The sequence below is a fragment of the Tiliqua scincoides genome, chromosome 2 (assembly GCF_035046505.1).
Source record: "Tiliqua scincoides isolate rTilSci1 chromosome 2, rTilSci1.hap2, whole genome shotgun sequence".
NCBI classification, from domain to species: Eukaryota; Metazoa; Chordata; class Lepidosauria; order Squamata; family Scincidae; genus Tiliqua; species Tiliqua scincoides.
The window spans coordinates 192,824,174-192,844,266 of NC_089822.1; the positions used below are offsets into that span (position 1 = coordinate 192,824,174).

A 20,093-nucleotide genomic window follows, 5' to 3' on the forward strand; every position below is an offset into this window, starting at 1 on the left:
GGATCCTTCAACATAGCAGTAATTTCATTATTTGAGGATATTTTTGATGGCTACTGAACTGACAAAGTGAAAAGGCAGTCTCAGGGTGACAGTAGAGACTATGCTGTGTGCTGCCAGTGACTATGCTATCATGTGCTAACTGCAGTCTTCTCACAAACACCAGGACTTACCTTATACAGAGGCATGCTGCTGGTCAGTATTGCCTATGCTGACTGTCAGTGGCTTTCCAGGGATTTGGGCAGGAATCTTTCCCAGCCTGCCTGGGAGATGTTGGGAACTGAATCTGAAATTTTGTGCATGCAAATCATGCACTTTGCTACTAAGCTACAGCCCTCCATGAAAAACAAAGTCACCTGAATCTGTGTCATGAGATTTAAGGGACAGAATCCCATGTGCACATCTTCAACTCCACTCTAAGCACAATAATACCAAGTGCATTTTGTAGAAGCAACTTCCTCACCGTTTGTCATCTCTACAGTTGTGCCAGACCACCTGTGGTGAGGGCATTCCTTCTGAGATGCACGTTATTGTTTGCTCCCCATTGGCAGCGTTCCTGTTCGTTCTCAGATCAGTCACCTTGGCTGGAACTGGTTACATGGGAGAAAGGATATAAGACCACAAGTAACCGGTTAGAAGTCAGGAAGGAAAAGACTGGACAACTTTCATGATGGTCTGAAATATATAGTAGGATCCACTAAAAATTTATATTATAACTGGTATTTTTAAACTTATTCATAAATCACCCGTTGGCAACCTTCAGTCCTCCAGAAAGACTACGGTATCGCACTCTGAATGGTGGTTCTGGAACAGCGTCTAGTCTGAAGTTAACATTATAGGTGACAACAAATTATTCAAGAGGAGAAAACCTCAGGCCAATTCTGATGGGAACCAAATGTTACAAGGGGTACAAAAGGTTCCCATCACCTTGATTGCCTTTAAAACCATGAAAGCAGATATGGGAGAGATGATGGACTGAAGATGAGGGAATGCTTTATCTCTTTCTCCACCCACCAGACCTTCTCTGCAAATCTCTCTCACATCTGTTTTTGACTTTTTTCCTAACTGGGCTCCAAAACAAGCTGCTCAGCTAGTGGGAAAAATGTTGCATGTGGTACTAGAGAAGCAGAGGCAGAACAAGGGGAGTAGTACCTACTGGCTAGTGTTCAGTACATCCCTTCCTATTCTGCACTTCACTGATTTATGAGGTCAGCAGCTGAATGCAGGGGGAAAGAAACTGGTTAATATCTACTGCCATCATCCTAGGCTGGGGAAACCAGGCAGAGGGGGGCTGTCTGGGAAAGACCTTTCCCTCCTAGGACAGAATGAACCTACTAATTCTTCTTTAAAACCAAATCACAGTAGTAAACCCAGTGGTCCTAGAAATGGGACAACCCACTCAGTAATCAATAAACATAGTCCACACAAGTATAACTAGTTTATTAAAAGCTCAAAAGGAATAAAACAAATTGGGAGTGGAGAGAAGTATAACAGACTGATGGAAAAATGTCTAGATAGCCATAAAGAGATAGCTTGATAAAATTGGATGCAGTTACTAGAAATGCTCAACAGGGGTAACAGGGTAAATACTTAAGAGAAAACAGAAATCCTTAAAGGAGAAAGTTTGCAGCCTGACTTGGTGTGGAAAGAGTAAACAAAACAAAATTAATTCCCAAAGGGCGCAATCCTAACCCCTTATTTCAGTACTTTCCAGCACTGGCATAGCAGTGCCAATGGGACATGTGCTGCATCCTGCAGTTGGATGGCACTCAAGTGGCTCCTCAAAGTAAGGGAATGTTTGTTCCCTTACCTCAGAGCTGCATTGCCCCATGTTAGTGCCGGAAAGCACTGACATAAGTGGTTAGGATTGCGCCCAAAATGTGTTTAGCTAAAAAAAGTCACTACCACTAGCAGCCAATGCTGTCCCAGGAATGCTGGCCTTCTGCACTTACTGGAAGTAAGTGGGTATACCTTCCACAAACCAACAGCTGGTTCCAGTGGCAGACCTGGCAAAACATATCTCTCCAGGTGTGTGCAGGAACTTATATCAACTGTTTAGTGATGATACTAAATCAGATGGGGGTTACTCAATTAGATGAAGGGAAACCACCTAGCCATTCCAGCCCACTCCTCTACCTAGAGAGATGGGTTAAGTTCACCAATTAGCAGCACATGCCAGTTTCAGTAGGAGGGCTGGCTAAGAGCTATTGTCTTCAGCTGGTCCCAGATATGAATTGCAATTCATATCCTGCACATGTGGCTTTTTGGGAATACTGTTTCAAATAACTTCAGAGGACCATCCCAAGGCAATAGCTGCTGCATCCAGGATGCGAGCAACCTCTTTGGGAGGAGACAGAAAAGTCCAAAGTCCGGGGGGGGGGATGGGACAGGACTAGAAATGTTCAAAACTAATAGGCGAAAATGAGTGGAAATGTGGTATTCATCATAGGTGAGCATTTCTAGGGCAAGACCAGCTGATGCAAGAGGATTAAGACGCCTCTCCCACAAAATATTCTCTATTACTTCTTGTTGATTCTGGACCTCTGTACAGCTTTTAGTACTATTTACCATGGTATCCTTCTGAACCTCCTGACACTTATGCAGCTCATGGGCACTGTTTTACAGAGGCTCCACTCCAACCTGTAAGGTGGGTTTCAAAAATTGTGTTGGGGGACTGCCACTCGACCTCATGGTTGTTGGCTTATAGGGTCTATCAGCGTTCCATCTTGTCCCTCATACTATACAACTTCTATATGAAGCCACTGAGACAGCTGCACGGGTCCAGGGCTTAGAATGCAATGCCATCAGTGAACTATCTCTCACTTTCATTTCGTGCATGGAATCAGTGCCTGGCACTTGTGACTGAATGTGGACTATTAAACAGAACTTAACAAAGGGGTTAGTCAGTGGAGAGCTGATTCTGTATGGTTCACAGCCTGTTCAGGATGCAACTGCACTCCCAGTTTTGCTCCTGCAGACACAGGTGGCAGCTGTGGCCAGGCATGTCTTTTCCCAACTCTGGGTGTTGGATCAGCTACAGTCCTTTCTGAAGAAAGCAGCTCTGATTATAGTTATTCATCTACTATGCACTACTGCAGTGGTATTCAAACTGGGGCATTGCAACGCCCCAGCCTGAGGGCCCTGGTCTCTTCCCCTAAAGGAGCAGGGGCAGCCAGGAGGCAGGGAGGAGGCAGCAGCGCGATCCCCAGGAACGCACAGCTCAAGGGGGAGGCAGGGGCTTGGGTACACTTGCCCAAGCCTCCTGCAGCCTCAGGGGTGCAGAGAGCCCTGCGCGACCTTCTGCAGAGCTCCCCAGGTCAGGGAAAGTGGGGCAACTGCGCCTCGCCTCTGCTAAACTAGAAGCGGAGCACAATTGACGGAGCTGCAGGGACTGGGTGCGGGGAGCGAGTGCCTGCAGGGCTCCCCAGATCAGGGAAACAGAGTGGAGAGATCGCGCTACACTTTCGGTTTAGCAGAGCGCGATCGCCCCACTCTCTTAGTCCCTGCAGCCCCCTGAGCAGCGCGATCCTAGGGATCGTGCCGCTGCCTTCTCCCTGCCCCTGCTGCCTGCCCACCCCCACAAAGACTTACTGCGGGTTTCAAACTCCCTGAGAGTTTGAAAACTGCAGAACTACTGTAATTTAGCACTCTACTTGGGTTGCCCTTTAAAAAGACTGACCAGAAACTGCAGATGCTTATAGATGCTGGTCATTACCTACAAAGCCCTTGGAACCTGGGTACCTCCAGGACCATCTCCTCCCAACATCTATCTGCTCACTTTGAGGGGATACATGACAGGGCCTTCTTAGTGGCAACCTCCCAATTGAGGAATATCTCTCCGTAGGAGATCTGGCTGGCTGGCTCCAATGCTATCTGCCTTCAATCTCTCTCTTGAGTTCTTTTTAGTTCACTTGTTCCTTTTGTCCATTATGTTCTTTGTTGCTTTCGCTGTCTCAAACATGTGTCTATGATAGACACTTGTAAAATGATGCTTTATGCGTAACATACATTTAAAAAGTTTTTCTTCTTCTCCCAAAACAGTCTCAGGTAATCCAATGAAACTAATTTGCACGGATGTAGGACAAAGTAGATAGTACAGTATGTCATTAAATTATAGAGTCCATAACTCCCAGGATGTAGTAATGGCCATTAGTGTAGGTGGCTTTAAAAGGGGATTAGGAAATTCATAGAGGAAAAGTTTATCAGCAGCTATTGGTTACGCTTGCTATATAATAGTTTCAGAAGCAGTATGCTCAGGGTCAGCCCCCTAAGAGCATCCAATGCTGCTCCTCCCTCCATTTCCCATTTCTGGTCCTTGCTCATCCAGTCATTCTTTTTGAACAGCAAAGCAAGGGCAGTGAAGGGGGAGTAGCTGGGAGAAAAAAATAAGCAAGAATGTGCAGGAGTGGCAAAGCCAAAACATAAAACATGGAGGGAGGGAGTGGATGGAGAGCATTTAGGTCAGATATTTCAGATATGCTACTGAATATCAGTGGCTGGGGAACAACCAGAGAGGGATATTCTGACATGCCCTACATGTGAAACTCTAGAGGTATCCGTTTGGTCACTGCAGCAGACAGGATGTGCGGCACTTGTGTTGGAATTGCACAACAATGTTGTCACCTCTCCACAGCACACACACAGGACATAGTTTTAATATGTCCCTGTTATTTTTCCCAGCCTCCTTCAACCCACCAATCCCTAATTTCCCAATGATCATGTAACTGATTGCTATTATCTGAAATTATTGCCCAGCAGTCATTGTCGTGTACCTAATTCCTCCACATCTCTCTTCACCCTTCAGACAACTACATGGTTTATCACACCATGGTTTATCATAACCATGTGCGTGCATGCAAGAACATAAGCTATTACAATACTATTACAATGGTATCTGCTTAGCAAGAGACTATAAAAGATGCAAATCCGGAGCCCTGCTGGTGTTGGAAGGATCCCTATCTGCTAACTCTCATTACCACACATAAACAGCTGCAATGCAGGTAAAGCTTTTATTGAAGAGCATGAGTGACTGAATGAGCAAGACAGATGTAGGGTTACCAATCTCCTGGTCCCGGAAGGGCTTCCTTGCCTTTGAAAGCTGCATGGCAGACAGAAGAATAGCAGAGGCAGTCTTCCCTTTTGCTTCACTGGGCCTGCAGCTGTTACACAACTTTCTCTCAAGCAGCTTAAAAAGACACAAGGGCTATGTAACAACACATGGTGGCACCTCTACAGGAAACAGTTGGATTTGCACTACTCCTGCTGCTAGAGGAACTGATGTAGACTGTGCTTCCAATCTGCACTGCACTTAATGTGGAAGCCATTCTTGCCTCTATACCTATTGGAAGGCTGCCTGAATAGAAAGACACAGGGAAAGGAATGAGTAAAGATCAACATCTATAACACGTAGCTCCTATGTGCTGAATGCTTGGTCAGTGGGAATAAATGACAGAGTGTCACCACTAAGGTGCTCTTCCAGTTTCCATGCCTCAGCTCTTTTCTTCTGCTGGAGATGCCCTAATGCCTATATTTGGAGATTTACTTGGTGGCAATAATATTGTCACTGGGACACCCATCAGATGTACCCCTGACTGCAGTTACTGTTTATTCTGCTCCATCTGCTGAGGTCCTGACCCTGCAAGGAAAAAGGAGTCATCAGTATTTGGCCAGTAGCAGTAGCAATGACTTGAGAGAGCTGTCTGGATTTCGTCAAAAGACATGGCTGTGATCTCCACTTCCTTCATTGATGGATGGTGGGAGCATGTGTGAATTTGGGGTTTATGGCTAAAAAGGACCACCCTTTCCACCTAGGATATGGGACACACTACTACTACCTGCTGGGGAAAGGACTGATCTTTAATCAATATATTGCTCTCCCACATTGCAAGGGGGGAGGGATAAGGGATACATGCAAAGAAGTTAAACTTTCAGGCATGGATTTCCCCTTGCTTGCTTACCTGTGTGGATGCTTTGTCCTTGCATCTCCAGTTGTGGGACTGAGGTAGAGGTTCCTGATGTGTCTCAGGCATCCTAAGGTCCCTGTAAGGGGTTCTGTCTATTGAGTTCACTGGCAGTATTTTATCATACACTTCTTTTGCCTGCACAACATTGTGCCATACCAGAACAGGGCCAAGGTCTCATGAAGCACAAGCCACCAATAAAGTCCTGCTCCTTCCATGACATACCCCCCATTGCAACCCATTTGCACCAGAGAAGGTACATCAGTGCCTGGCTCTGCCAACATAACATTATGCTGGCATGACTGTACCTCTATGCCAGCACATCGATCTTCAGAATCTGCTATTGTAAAGAATCTTATTTGGATGCCTTTACTTCTCCAGCCGGCACAAGCCAGGGTTAAGATAGTGTTGAGGCTCAAGATTCTGTACATACATATAACTTTCCATAACACTGTTAGATGTTTGTTGTTATGATGCTGTCATGTGATGCATTTAATGATTTACATTTGGTGTGTTATGGCTGTTTCTTAGATGAAGTGTTTTTAGATGAAGTGTTTCAGATGAATTGGTTATTCACTTTCAGGATTTGAAACAGAAAAGCAGTATGTAATATAAATATATTGAAATAAACAAATACACAGAAAATTGTGCACTGTTAATCCCTGCTTTAAAAAAAAGGGCATTGCGGAGCTGAGGGAGCTAAAGAAAAGGAAAACTGACATGATTAGAGGAATCTTACTCAACTTTTAACATAATCCTTATAAACATACGAGTTTCTAGCCAAAAAAACAGAACACAACTGAATGGGAACATGACAGATGATTTAAATATTATGAACAGTGTAAGGAGAGTGAGCAGAGAGTTCTCTGTCAAAATACTACAACATGGGGACACTTAATTACCATGATTATCTATACAGTCAGGACAAACAAAAGGAACTACTTCTTCATGCAGTGCAGGATTAACTCATGTAATTCATTACAATAAGATCTGAGGGCTACTAATTCACATGCCTTCAAAAAGGAACTTTACAAATTATAGAGAAATAGATCTACGATAGCTAAAAAGACAAACCTCTACAACAGGGGTGCTCAAACTTTCAGCTTTAGGGATGCTGAACCTTTAACAAGTGTATAGAAGAGAGAATTGCAGCAGGTGCAACTTGTCATCCCACAGATGACAAGCTGCACCTGCTGAAATTCTCTCTTCTATACACTTGTTAAAGGTCCAGCATCCCTAAAGTTGAAAGTGTGAGCACCCCTGCTCTACAATCAGGAAGAGCATGCTCCAGATCACCAAATGCATAGAGGAAAACAAGGGCTGGCCCAGGCATGAGGCAAGTTGAACACTTCTTCAGGTGACCAATTGGGAGAGATGGTGGGAGCTGCCCCATATTGTGCACCCAGCTGCTGCCTGCCTGGACGCCAAACTTATCTCTTGCTACTGGAGAATGGGGAGAGCTTACTTCCCTTTGACAAGTCCAGTGCTAATGCTGTCACCATCACTTCCTAAGGAGGGACAGCTAGGAGCCCAGCATTTTCTCTGCAGCCACTAGAAGATGCAGAGGAGGCACCACTGGACCCATTAGAGGGAACTCACAGAGCAGCGCCAGCTTCCCTCCTGCCTCTGAGACCAGCACTGCTGTCTCGACACTTACGTCCTCTAATGCCCACAGAGGGAATGTTGGGAGGTTGCATTCCTTCCATCAACCACTAGAGGGAGTGGCAGCAGCACTGGACTTGGAGGAGGGAGGGACGCTCTCCTCATGTTCCTTGGCAGGCAGGTGAACAGACTCCCCAGCACACGCCATTCAATTATGCATTCTTGAGGGGTGTACATGTACTGGATGGGATAGGGCAATGGGCAGCAGAATTTGGGAGAGGTGGCAGAATTCAGGTGGTGGTTTGGCATGGACTGTCCCTGGGGAAACAAAAAAAATGGTTCTCTCTTTGCAAGCTTCCCATTAGCAGCTAGAGTGACTTTTCGAAACAGACTGATACACCGAATGGAACCTCTGCTCTGATCTAACAAAGCAATTCTTATGCTCTTAAAAATGGCCTGGTCCTTGTCCTCTCCCTGCATCAACTGAAATTTGGCAGGTGGACATACATGACAGGGTTTTTTTCCAGCAATTGGGACCCCTAGAATGTTATCCCAATTAGGCTCAAAGGGCAACCTCACTAAACTTCTAAGCATGATCTGAGCATGATTATGGTACATATGCTGCTCTTGAAAACTTTACTTGCTCTTTTAAGGCATTTTAGTTTCCTTGTGGTTCTTTTACCCTGCTAACATTTTAATAGCCCAATTCTAACCTGTGTTGAAACAGGTAGGCCAATTGGCCTGCGTCATATCCAGTGCAGGTTAGGAGGTGGCTATGGCAAAATTTGGAGTGAGGGAATATCTATCCCCTTACCCCATGTCGCATACCAGCCAGCCCTATGGGGCTACTTGGATCTGTACCAGCGAAATCGATGACGCAAATTCAAGCAGCCCAGTTGTAACAGCAGACTGGCCAGGAAGGCGGGGGGTTAGGATCTGGCCTAAGTTGCTGAGGCAGACCCACCCCCTCCCAGGCCTGGAGGGGACCTCTCCCACCCCCTCCCACCCCCTCCCAGGCCCACCAGACTTCTCTCCCCCACCCTACCCCTGTCCCAAAACACACCAATTCCACCCTCCTGTCACTGTCTCCAACCGCCTGTACAGCTGCCCTCGGCCAGCACAAACTTACTCCATCCTGGTGGCATGGGGGACGGACGGACCATGCACTGGCTCAGCCTGCTCTAAAGGAGTTGCAAATGAGCTTTACTGCACATTCGCAACACTCCTAGACCAGCGCAGGGGACTAATGCAGGCCCATCTCTCTCTCTGCACTGAGCCCTTAATTTTTAAAATTTTTGTATGTAAGCTGCTTTGTGGGTTTCTGAAAGAAATGGCTTATACAACCTCTAATAAAATAAAATAAAACAAACACTTGCGTTTACATGAGTGTTTGCGTGAGTAACCTCTTTTTCCATGGCCTGTTTCATAGCAGTTTTGGCCAGTGGAAGTGCTGGGGCAATACCCTTTGCATCGAGGCACACTTGTCCCTTGCCTTTGCACGGGCTGGGTCTAAATACAGACCACCTTCCATTGCCTATACAGGATACATTTTGCAAAGAGATGTGCTCACCATTTATCTGTAAGTAGAAGGACAGCTCCTGAGATTCATCTTCATGGAATGCTCGGACAGTGTAAAAACCTCCCTCACTCTGTTTTACTCTTACGAGGTTTAGGGTAGTTTGGTATCTGCAGGAAAGAAAACCTTAAAGCAATTAAGATGCTGGAGAAGATTTGAAGAGCAGAAAACCTGACATATTCAAAAGGGATATTTACACCCAAAGAGAGAAACCTATTTCTTTTTAGCCCAGTTAGGTTTAATGACACTTGCTATTGTGCTACTGGCTGTTTTTAATTGCCTTTAACTGTTTTTATATTATTGAGTGTGAGCTGTTGGGGGGGGGGGGCTAAAACACAACCTACAACTATTTTAAACAAAATAAATATTGTTGGGAGAATCCAGAAAATTAATATCATGTGTTGAACAAGAAACTTTCTTTGTTAAGATAGGAAAATGCCAAGTTGTCTTTATTAAACTACATGTTTAAAAGACAATATTTTGTGCTTTAGAAATACAGGGTAGCTATTACACTCATTACTTGCTGTACACACTTTTCTACATGCACACAAAAACACACCATTTCTAATCTACTTCTCTACGTGTGTAGTTGTGAGTTGTGTGCATGTAATACTTACTAGATGTTAATAGTCAGCTGTTTTAAATAAGCAGAAAGAGGGGCATGGATTCAGGCCCCCACATGCACAAGCTAGCACTCAGTGCAATCAAGGCTGACTATTGCAATAAACCAATGCTGGTGCACACACTCACAGTAGCAAAAGGAGTCACAGGTGTATCCCAAGGTGCTGGATGTGAGTCTTTCTACCCCACCCTTTGTACATATGGGATACAATTCAGCCAAGGAATGCATGTACTTGCGTGATCTCCTTCCCACACTGGGGAAGACACACGTGTGTATCCCAGTCAATAGTTACTCTGCTTCCTTGCTCCGAAGAAGTTAGAAGAGCATAGATGGAACCTGCAACAATTTTGCGAAGCTGACAACTAAGATGGGCTCTAGCTAAAAAGCTGACTATGCCTCCAACATTTACAACTCGATGTCAGCATTGCATCTGTGTCTATTCTTATACCTAATTTAACCTCCTGCAACCCAACCCAGTTCCCTAGGAAAAATATTCCTAGTGAATAGGTGCAAAGCCTATTACTTAGTAAACCCACTGCTGTCTAAATTCAACTTCATCAGTCTTTTCCAGTTGGAGCTGAGATGTCAGAGAAGAAAGGATTCACCATTCCTATCCCACATTCGTGTTTTATTTTTCAAGTAAGCCTCTACCCAAATGTGACAATGGAATAGATATGTGAAGGAAACATATGTACTGTCATGTCTAGTTTGGTGCCTATATCATGCCTGCATTATCTGGAGCCAACAGCAGCTGAGGGTGTGCAATTTAGATTGGGAGAAAGCATAACAAGAAAGGGTTAAACAACCCCAGACACTGCACTGCTTGCCTGATCAAATGATCAAACTTCCTGACACTGCTACATGTACATACAGTTATTCAGTACCTAGCAGGCTAGAGTTACTAACTGCACCTGGGAGGTGGGAATGGGAATGCAAAACAAAACTTGGCCATTTTGCATATATACACAAATTTAAATGTATGTAAATTAAAAACAGTTAATCCTAATGAGAAAAAAATGCCTAGTTGGCAAAAAAAGCCAGTTAAGCTGGTTTAAAATTGGTCAGGCCAATCTAACAACAGGAAGCTTACCTGGTTTCTGACAAATTCCTGCTGCTGATTGAAAATTCACTGTTGCTCTCTGAAGTCAAGGGCTGATTGTTCTGTAACCAGATGATGGTTGGACATGGATAGGCTTCAATCTGCACACTGAACGTGCGGCTTTTGTGCAATTCAGCAAATTCAGTGTCATTCAGATCAGTGAGGAAAGCGACAAAGCCACGTTCTGAAGAAGAAAGGGCAAAACAGAACAGAAAAGTCACATGGAAACAGAGTAATCTTCGGCTTCACCATCCTTTCCTGTGGAGTGTAGTGAGGGGGAATAGGAGAAAGCCTGCATAACAGGGCCATTGATGGGGAAAGGAATATAGTCTCGGCTTGAACACCTAAATGAATATCCAATTTTTGGAAAACTGAGCTTTGACTTTCATATTTTAAGAAAGCACTCTCATTCCCAAATCTAAGGAAAAGTTCTTTGGAGATGGATACTCTGTGCTATAGAGTGATGGAATCATAAGTAAAGCTCAGAACAGGTTTTGTGAAGCAGGTCAGCAATCATCTACATGACATGCTACTTAGCCCTAGTTTATTTCAGTACCTAAAATAGCAACACATGTTTGATATCTTAGGAAACTTGGAATCTGAACATCTCAAGTTGGTGACAAGCAAAAGTTTTGGCAAACATACCAACCACTTTGATATACTTTTCTTTCGTTTCATGTTGTTCGTGGAAGGTTTCAGTAGCCTTACAGATATATAGCCCTTCATCTTCTAGCCCTGCATTGTGGATGGTTAGGGTGGAACTAGTATGATGGCTGGTCCCTGGTAAAAATTTTGTATCTGGCTTCACTTTTTTGCCCACCTGCAAAGAACAGTGAAGAGAATACACAATGCAAGCAGCACTTGTGATACAGGAATTTAAGTTTATTACGAGTTTGTTAAACCCAAGTTTGCACCATTGCACCATTATGCAAAAGACTATGTTCAAAGTATTAAAGACACAAGGCATTAGGCACACCTGTCTGAGTTATTCAGGAGGGTACATCTTACTTCTCTACTAGTCATTTGCAATCTGCTCCTCCTACATCATAATTCAGGTGAATTGCTTATCAACAAATGAGTATATCTGATGATGGAATGTCAACAGGAGAAAGCACACTGCTGGAGGGTCTGAAATGCATGAAATTAGATGACCTATATACTGTTCTCTATCTTCTACACAAGCAGCAGACCACCTGCTCAGTCTCTTGCCTCACCAGTGGCATAGCAATAGGGGATGGTGGTGTGGCTCACCCTGAATAAAGCCATAAGGAGGTGCTAAGGATTTGCCAGTGTTACTCCTGCTCTGGCTGTGCCAGCCTCAGACATGCTGCAGGCCAGTTGGCAGGAGGCTCAGTTGTCACCAAAGTGTAGCAGACAGGCAGGACCAGCAGAACTAGCCAAAGCTGATGCACACCTGCGCCTAGAGCGCCATGTTTGGCTTCTTCTCCCTCTGGCAGCAAAAGCTTGGCAACCCAGAAGTGACATGATGATGACATCACACCACTGCCCAACTTGTGTTGATGAGCACCTGACTGGGTGAGGCCACCTTCCTCGGGATGCCACTAAGCCCTACTACCTTTTCAGTGTGTTTTTCAGTTAATTGGACAGCTTTCTCAGACCTAGCTAAGCACACACAAAACTTTCAAGCTATATTTTCAGACATGGAAATGAATTGTAGTAACTCCCTTGATGTTAATCAAGAAGTGGAAAACTGACCTCAATCACGTCTGCAAGGGAAGGAACACCATTTTGCATCTATGCCACAGAACCTTTAATGGCCAGAATGTGCTTGGAAGTTCTTTTGTGGTAAAAAGCAGCCTTTGGCAGACAACATGAGCACTTCATTAATTTCCTTCTCATTCTATCCCAGGTGCTCAGAGATGCATAAAATAGCCTCATTATTAATTTGTTGCAGTGAGGATTCTTATATAGTGGTGCTAGATTAGATGTGTGTTTGTGGAATTCCTGCATGAAATTCTGCTTCTCTAAAATCACCAATGATGGGGACCTTCATTACACTTGCATTCCAAAAGAAAAAAAAGAAAATTTCTGGATGAAGTTAATATCCTATGTAGCTCAATGTCATGTCACCGGATAGACAACTCTTGAGGCTTTAAAATAATATTATAAAGGGAACAAGACTCAGAATAATCTTGTTCAGACCTATCGTTTCTGCATTTAAAAAACTAACACTGGGAAACTCCATGTGCAAGTATTTCATCTTGGTGAACATAATTTATATTCCTATTCTAATCCAGAGATTCACATTTAACAAAAGACCCATTCCTGACTCCCATCAGAATTCTTTGGATCTCTCTGACAGTCAAATCCTAACTAACTTTCATGACAGTGCACACAACTCACCTGCTAGTGGCCAATTTGGAGCTGCCATCATAAATGGCAGTGGTATTGGTGGCTCACTGCCACAGCCAGCTACCCTGCAGGAGCACAGGTAAGCCAGTGTGGAGGGTGGGAGGAACAAGGCAGGGAAGGGAAATGTTGCTCTCAGACTTCATGAAAGAAGTGTCCATACAGGAGTTGGGTGGTAGATTGGGAGGAAGAGGGTGGATCTTGGTGGCAGCAACTTGTGCTCGGATCCTATCCGTATTTTCTCCCTTATTCTCCTTGGACTTAGACCAGCAAAATAGCTAGTGTAGATTCAAAGAGGCCCACTGGGGAAGTGAAGGCTTACCCTGAAGCCTTCACTTGAAGAGGCCTTCATGACTGCCTCCCTCACCGCAGAATGCAGTGTGTGCCCTGTTGGAGTGGCTGCATCAGCACTTTGGGAGTTAAGACTGGGCTTTGAATATAGCTAAGAAAACACAAAACCAACATTTTCACCAGTACTCCTCATACTCTAGTTCAAAGAAGAAAAGATTCAGAATCACTTGTGTGGTATGCTTTGAGTTTCCAAAGTGACACAGCAGAAGAAAGCTACAAAAAACATCTAATACCAATAGAGTAGTTTTACACTGATAACTTAGAACAGTCAGTTCAAGTCATAGGAATATGCATCATAAGTCAGTCATTCATCTTGTACTGACTGAAAGTGTGTTCACACTTGTGGCCCAACTTCTACACTCAATGGCTGCATCTTTGCTGTAAGTGCCTACCCTTCTACAGAGAGGCCTATGTCCTGTTAGCCCATCATACTTGCTAAGTTAAGATCAGGGAAGGATACAAAACCCAAAAAATAAACCAAAAAAGCTCACATGTTTGCTTACCAATAAGCCAGGATAACTCCAAGTGTAATCAATCAACTCAATGTCTCTCACTTCACATATCACAGTGATATTTTCACCTTGCTTCACAATGCTCTGCACAGCACTGATAGAAATGTTAATAGTGAAGGCAGGACTGGAGGAAACTATATAGATGAAAAATTCAAAGTAAGATAAAAGGAAACCAAGCCACAGAAACTTAAATAAGGATCAAGCTACATGACTGAAAATCAGCCCTGGTTGTGCACCGTCCAATACATGACAAAGTGGACTTCCCAGTGAGGGAGATGTCTGATGGTTGCACCACCAGCCAAATAAATTGCACAGCTGGTTCAATTTACAATGCATGATGAAGTGAGTAATTTTTTCAGATACATCATCATAAGCTCAAAAATGATGGCTGCACGACGGGCACATGGACAACATCATCATTTTGGACCCATTCCTATCCAACTTTGTAGCCTGAATACAACCGCAATGCAGCCCTGAGGTAAGGAAACAAATGTTCCATTACCTTGAGAAGGCTTTCATGACTGCCCCTCAGTGTAAGACGCAGCACACGTTCCATTGGCAAGGCTGCATCAGCGCTGGAAAGTTGGATAGGATTGGCCCCTTTGTCACCAGGCAATAGTGCAAGCTGACATCTATGCAGACATGGCCAATTTCAAATCATGTGAAACACCCCTGAACCCTGAATGGGCCCCGTGCCAATGGGTTGTTCTATACTTTGGGGAGCTAGGTGGACTGACTTCCTCTGCAGCAGGTTCTCCTTGCAATAGTTTGATGGGTGGAATCTTCCTGAATATAAGGCTATGCTGTTGCATTTCAGTGCAAAAAGACTGCAAGGGGAGGAGATATTGTGATTTTCACTCAGAAGATCAATTCATCTAACCATTCCCTTAGGCAAAGGCTCACCATGGATGATGTAGACATAGTATGGTATAGAGTCATACTCCTGTCCATCCAGTGTTGCTCTGCAGATGTAGGCCATGTCTTCAAATACCCCTTTAAAGCCTTGTCTAGGGTTATATGTGGCAGGAACTGGGTCTTCAATTCTCTTTTCATAAAGCGTCACTGGAGTGTTGGGGTCTGTCACACGACATGGGATAATGTTCTCCACATGACCTCCACTGAAAACAAATGTGTCCTCCATATTGCTAGGGAGAAAGGGCAAAGACGGATCTGTAGGAGGAAGAGGGGGGACAGAAACCACTTAGATAAAATATAATAAGCCAGCAGAAAGCATAAAAAAAGAATAAGAATAAGAGAACTATGAAGACAGCCTCAAATCACTGCAAGGTATATTCTTTTTGCTCCAACAACTCCTAATTCTAGCTAAGACAGGAGATAAATGGGGTGAATGCGAACAAGTGGTGTTAAGTATGTAATAACATATCTTTAGTGGTGAATCTGGAAGACTCCAGTAACATTTTTCTTTGTTCAACGTCTCTGGGCAATGCAGCATTTACTCTCTAGTTTGGACTTATAAATATACCAGTTCAATGTAATGTTAATTTAATTCTAATATATTTCCCTACAATGGATTATGGTCAGGGTGACCGGATGTCATAACTGCAAAAAGATGACAAGGCACCCCAAAATGTAGGACATGACAAAATAAAAACTAAAAACATTTGTATATTCATTTCATGTGGTTAGTTTAAATGCTACAATACTTATTATTAAATTTAAAACTATAGTACATATAATTTACTACATATAATTTATTAATTATAAGAAGGCTATATGCTGCATGCAGGGGCCTGGCTCACAGGAAAAAGGAGGGCATTTAAGTTCTTTTCCAGGACACGAGGCTCAACAGGAGGGCATGTCCTGGAAAAAGAGGACATCTGATCACCCTGGTTATGGCCAAAGATGGTTGGTGCTAAAGGGACATGTTTAAGGCAAGGACGGGACAGAGCTAGAAGGATGCATAACATTTTGTTTACCTACACCTCAAATCATATTCACTGTCCCATCTATTTTCATTCAATACCACTTTTGTAAAGACACTAGCCTTCCAGAGTCGCACACCTTCCACAAAGAGAAACACAGTCACACACTTAAAAGGAGCATGGATTCATAGACACCAGTACCTGGCACAAAAATGTAGATGGCTTTTTCTTCCACTTGTCCTTGTTTTGGGGGTTGGCTATAGGTACAGGAATAGTCGCCGGTGTGGAGGCCAGTTACATTCCAGAGTGTGAGGGTGCTAACAAACATGTCGCCTCTTTGGTCCATCATGGTGTCTAAGGTTTGTTTGTTGTCCTTTCTCCAGATAACCTCATTATGCCCAGAGCATGTCAGAGAAAAATTGCTGGAAAGACTGAGGATAACTTCAGGGTCATTAGGAAAAATCTCCAGAGAGGTGATTTCTGGCAATCCTTGAAGAAATTATTTGGAAAAAAAAAGTCATCAGGGGGACACCAAAGCCTCAGAAGGTCACACTGGTCAATAGTAGCATGCACACTGATGAACACAGGAAGTAAGATCAGGAATAAGTTCAAGTGTGCATAACATTTACATTTGACCTGCCTTAAAAGTTAAGCCGCAATTCTTTAGACAGAAGCGATTCTGAAATTAGACAGTAACAGATGTTTTACAAACAGTAAATCTATAGGCATACATCAAATAATCTTATGGCGCTGTAAAGGCTAACAAGTTTATTACAGCAGAAGCTTTTGTAGGCTTTAATCTACTTTGTTATTTTTGCTGCTGAACACTAACATAATTACCTCTCTGGAAGTGAAATAATCTGACCCACTTTCCCCACTTCATGTTTTATATCAAAAAGGAGGTAAGTTTGATATTGGTCTGAAGCAGTACAGTTGAATACTTCTTTGCACAGATGCATTTGGGCAGAATTAGATGTTTTGAAGAATGGGGTTCCATATTTGCCCATTGATGTCAGCATGATAGAAACAAGTTAATTCAGGAATCTTACACAGGTGCAACAAGTATTGTATTGGCAACCTTCAGTCTCGAAAGACTATGGTATCGCGCTCTGAAAGGTGGTTCTGGCACAGCGTCTAGTGTGGCTGAAAAGGCCAATCCGAGAGTGACAATCCCTTCCACACCGGGAGCAAGTGCAGTCTGTCCCTGGTCTGTCTCCCTGGCTATGGGCCTTCCTTCTTTGCCTCTTAGCCTCAGACTGCTGGCCAAGTGTCTCTTCAAACTGGGAAAGGCCATGCTGCTTAGCCTGCCTCCAAGCGGGCCGCTCAGAGGCCAGGGTTTCCCACTTGTTGAGGTCCATCCCTAAGGCCTTCAGATCCCTTTTGCAGATGTCCTTGTATCGCAGCTGTGGTCTACCTGTAGGGCGCTTTCCTTGCATGAGTTGCAACAAGAAGGCCTTACATTTACAGGGAAACCTTTTCTCTTTAGGAATGCCTTGGTACTAGCTTTTTAGTGTTCCATTTAAAGGGGGACACTATTACAGACAGATTTATTTTTACTTCACAGAAATGAATCTGATCACCCACTGCTGTTCAGAATCAGGCATTTTATTTATTTATTCTAAAATTTAATACCCAGTCTTTCTGATCTTAGAGAAGGAAGCTCAAAGTAGCTTACAAATTAAACAGCTAGAGAGTCTGCCACAGCGCATATCTCTATTGTGTGTTCTTACTAACAGATTGTATTGGAGAGATCTAAGCAAGTCTGGAGATGAGAGAGTAAAATCACAATACAACTAGAAATAAGGAAATCTTTGGGAAACGATAGGGCAGACGTCTTCCTGAACTACTTCCTATGAGCCCATCTTAGCTGCTGGCTTCATAGTTTTGTACAGAGTGCCTTCCCCAGTGCAACCAGACAGAATTAGGGCAGGCACATAGGAAGGATGTGCTATACTCCTCACTGTTTAATTGTGACCCCACAAGTATGTGCATTGGCTGTGAGAGAACACCATCTTTAGCCATTAGCAGTTTCCAATTGCATAGCACAGAACAAAGAGGGAGACCAATTTTGGAAGTCAGAATGTTTCAGATTAGAAATCTGCACTGTAATGCTGCTTTACAAAAATGCTAGCAGCATGCTAGCCCCTCACACAGTATTGCTGGTTACAAAATGTTCCCCACAAATATTTATTTTAAAAGATGTATGCTCAGCCTTATTCTCTCTAGAGACTGGAGGTGGCCAACTGCATATTCCAAAATACAATAAAACATAAAACACGCATTCAACAAAATACAGAAAACATCATAAACACCACAACTGAAGGACAAGAACAAAACCAAAAATCTGGAAAAACTGGAAAGAAGTCTTCACAGAGCAACAAAAAACAAGTACAGTAAAACTGTAAGAAGCTTTACTGTAAACCTGTAGTAAACTTGTAGGAAAAGGAGAAGTACAGTAAACCTCCCAAGGTTCCCTTCCTGCTTGAGATTACACTCGAGAAAAAGGAACAGCGTGGGAGACTCTGTTCACCCAGGGCCTCTGAGAAGAATTTTATCAGGGGGTACAAAGTTTCTTTTGGGCCGCTTTGCAAAGGGGGAGGGGTGAAACAGAGCAGGGGAGAGTGGTGACAGGCAAGCAGGGGCGAAGCAAGGTGAGGGGAGGGTAGAGACAGCTGGAAAAGTCTTTGGAGCCCAAGTCTACCAACCCATGTGGCATCAGTAGGGTACCCAGCATCCCCAGTCATGGTAGTGTCCCCAGCATCCCATACGGGCAACAAGACGGAGTAGATAGGAAAATGACAGATCCCAGGAAATTTCTGGGCCCCCTCCTTTGGCTCCTGGGCCCCCCTTTTGACCTTGGGCCCAGATACAAATTACCGCCTTTACCCCCCTCTCCTAGGCCCTGCGTTCACCTTGTTGGGTCACAAGTGTGCAGTTTTGCTAGAGTGTTTTTAATGCACAAATGAATGATTTAAGGCAATAGCAGTGCTGTTGTTCAGACATCATTCAAGCAGGGGATCAGCAAAGTAGAAAGGCAGCGCTTTGGCTTCAAGTGAATCAACACAAGCACCTCTAGTTGGTCTGCCAGACCAACTAGAGGGGACAAAGTCAGTTCAATTACACACAAATAAGTGCTTGAGTTTTCATTCTAAGGGCAGTCAAGTTTGATAATTCTGAACAATTTCTGCTCATCCTATCACAAGTGTTCACATTACCTGTGAAACACACAGGTAATGCAGAGATACTCCTATATAAGTTCCTTGCTGAATTTCAAATAGACAGGTACAGGAGTTATCATAAAAACAGAATTAGAAGTTTGAGCTTATAATTACTTTGTTCTGTGCTCATTTTACATTAAAGTCATAGGAAATGCAGTGAAAGTTCCCTGAGAAAGTTCCCTGAATGTTTTCAAAATGATAGATGCAGGAGTTCCCAAGAAAATGTAATACTTTTGTAATACTTATGTAATAATAATACTACTGAACTGTCGCATTAATACCATGTTGTAAACTTAGGGGGGTTTGGGGTGCTCAGAGTTCTTGGTTCTCGAACCCTAAAGCCCTCAAGGCCCCCTGTTCAGTGGTACTGCCACCACCCTGTACATGCCAGTCCAGGTACACTGAGACCCTCTAGGCTTAATTCTATCCCTTGCAGGCACTGAGCGCTTTCTCCAGTTCAAGCTTCAGTCCTCAAGTTACTAGACCTCAATGAACACTTGGTAGCTTGCTGAACGGCTAGGCAGGATTCTGAACCTTTGTCCCTAACAGCCAATGAAACAACTTAGTAAAAGAGATTTTAGTTTATTAAATACATAAGGTTACATAAGTTACATAAGGCAGTAAATGCTAGAGGCATAAACATCTAGGAAACAAATCAGCAATAAAATAATAAAGCTAGCTGGCTATCTCTATTAATCCCTAACTCTCACCTGGGTCAGCTACTCTTGTAAATCTCTTAGCTCCAGGCTACCTGTCAGGCCAGATACCCATGTTGGACAATGGAGCTCCCAGCGTGCAGGATGTTGCACCCAAAATCTCTGTCCAAGAAGGACCCGGACCCCCTTCCCCTCTTCTTCTAACTGCTTGGAAGCCTCTTTCCACACAGGGAAGACAAAGTTCCAG

The 20,093-nt window shown here is 43.7% G+C and overlaps 1 protein-coding gene across 1 annotated transcript in view; it reads right to left on the reverse strand.

The window, feature by feature from the left end:
• PDGFRB (platelet derived growth factor receptor beta) overlaps window positions 1-20,093 on the reverse strand; it is an 86,694-nt gene that overhangs the window by 24,378 nt on the left and 42,223 nt on the right. Inside the window, exons 3-9 of the mRNA XM_066615000.1 lie at window positions 16,174-16,461; window positions 14,993-15,259; window positions 14,081-14,223; window positions 11,502-11,676; window positions 10,848-11,040; window positions 9,130-9,245; window positions 461-587 (exon numbers count right to left, since the gene is read on the reverse strand). Coding sequence (XP_066471097.1) covers window positions 461-587; window positions 9,130-9,245; window positions 10,848-11,040; window positions 11,502-11,676; window positions 14,081-14,223; window positions 14,993-15,259; window positions 16,174-16,461 — 1,309 coding nt within the window. The remainder of the gene's footprint in view (window positions 1-460; window positions 588-9,129; window positions 9,246-10,847; window positions 11,041-11,501; window positions 11,677-14,080; window positions 14,224-14,992; window positions 15,260-16,173; window positions 16,462-20,093) is intronic.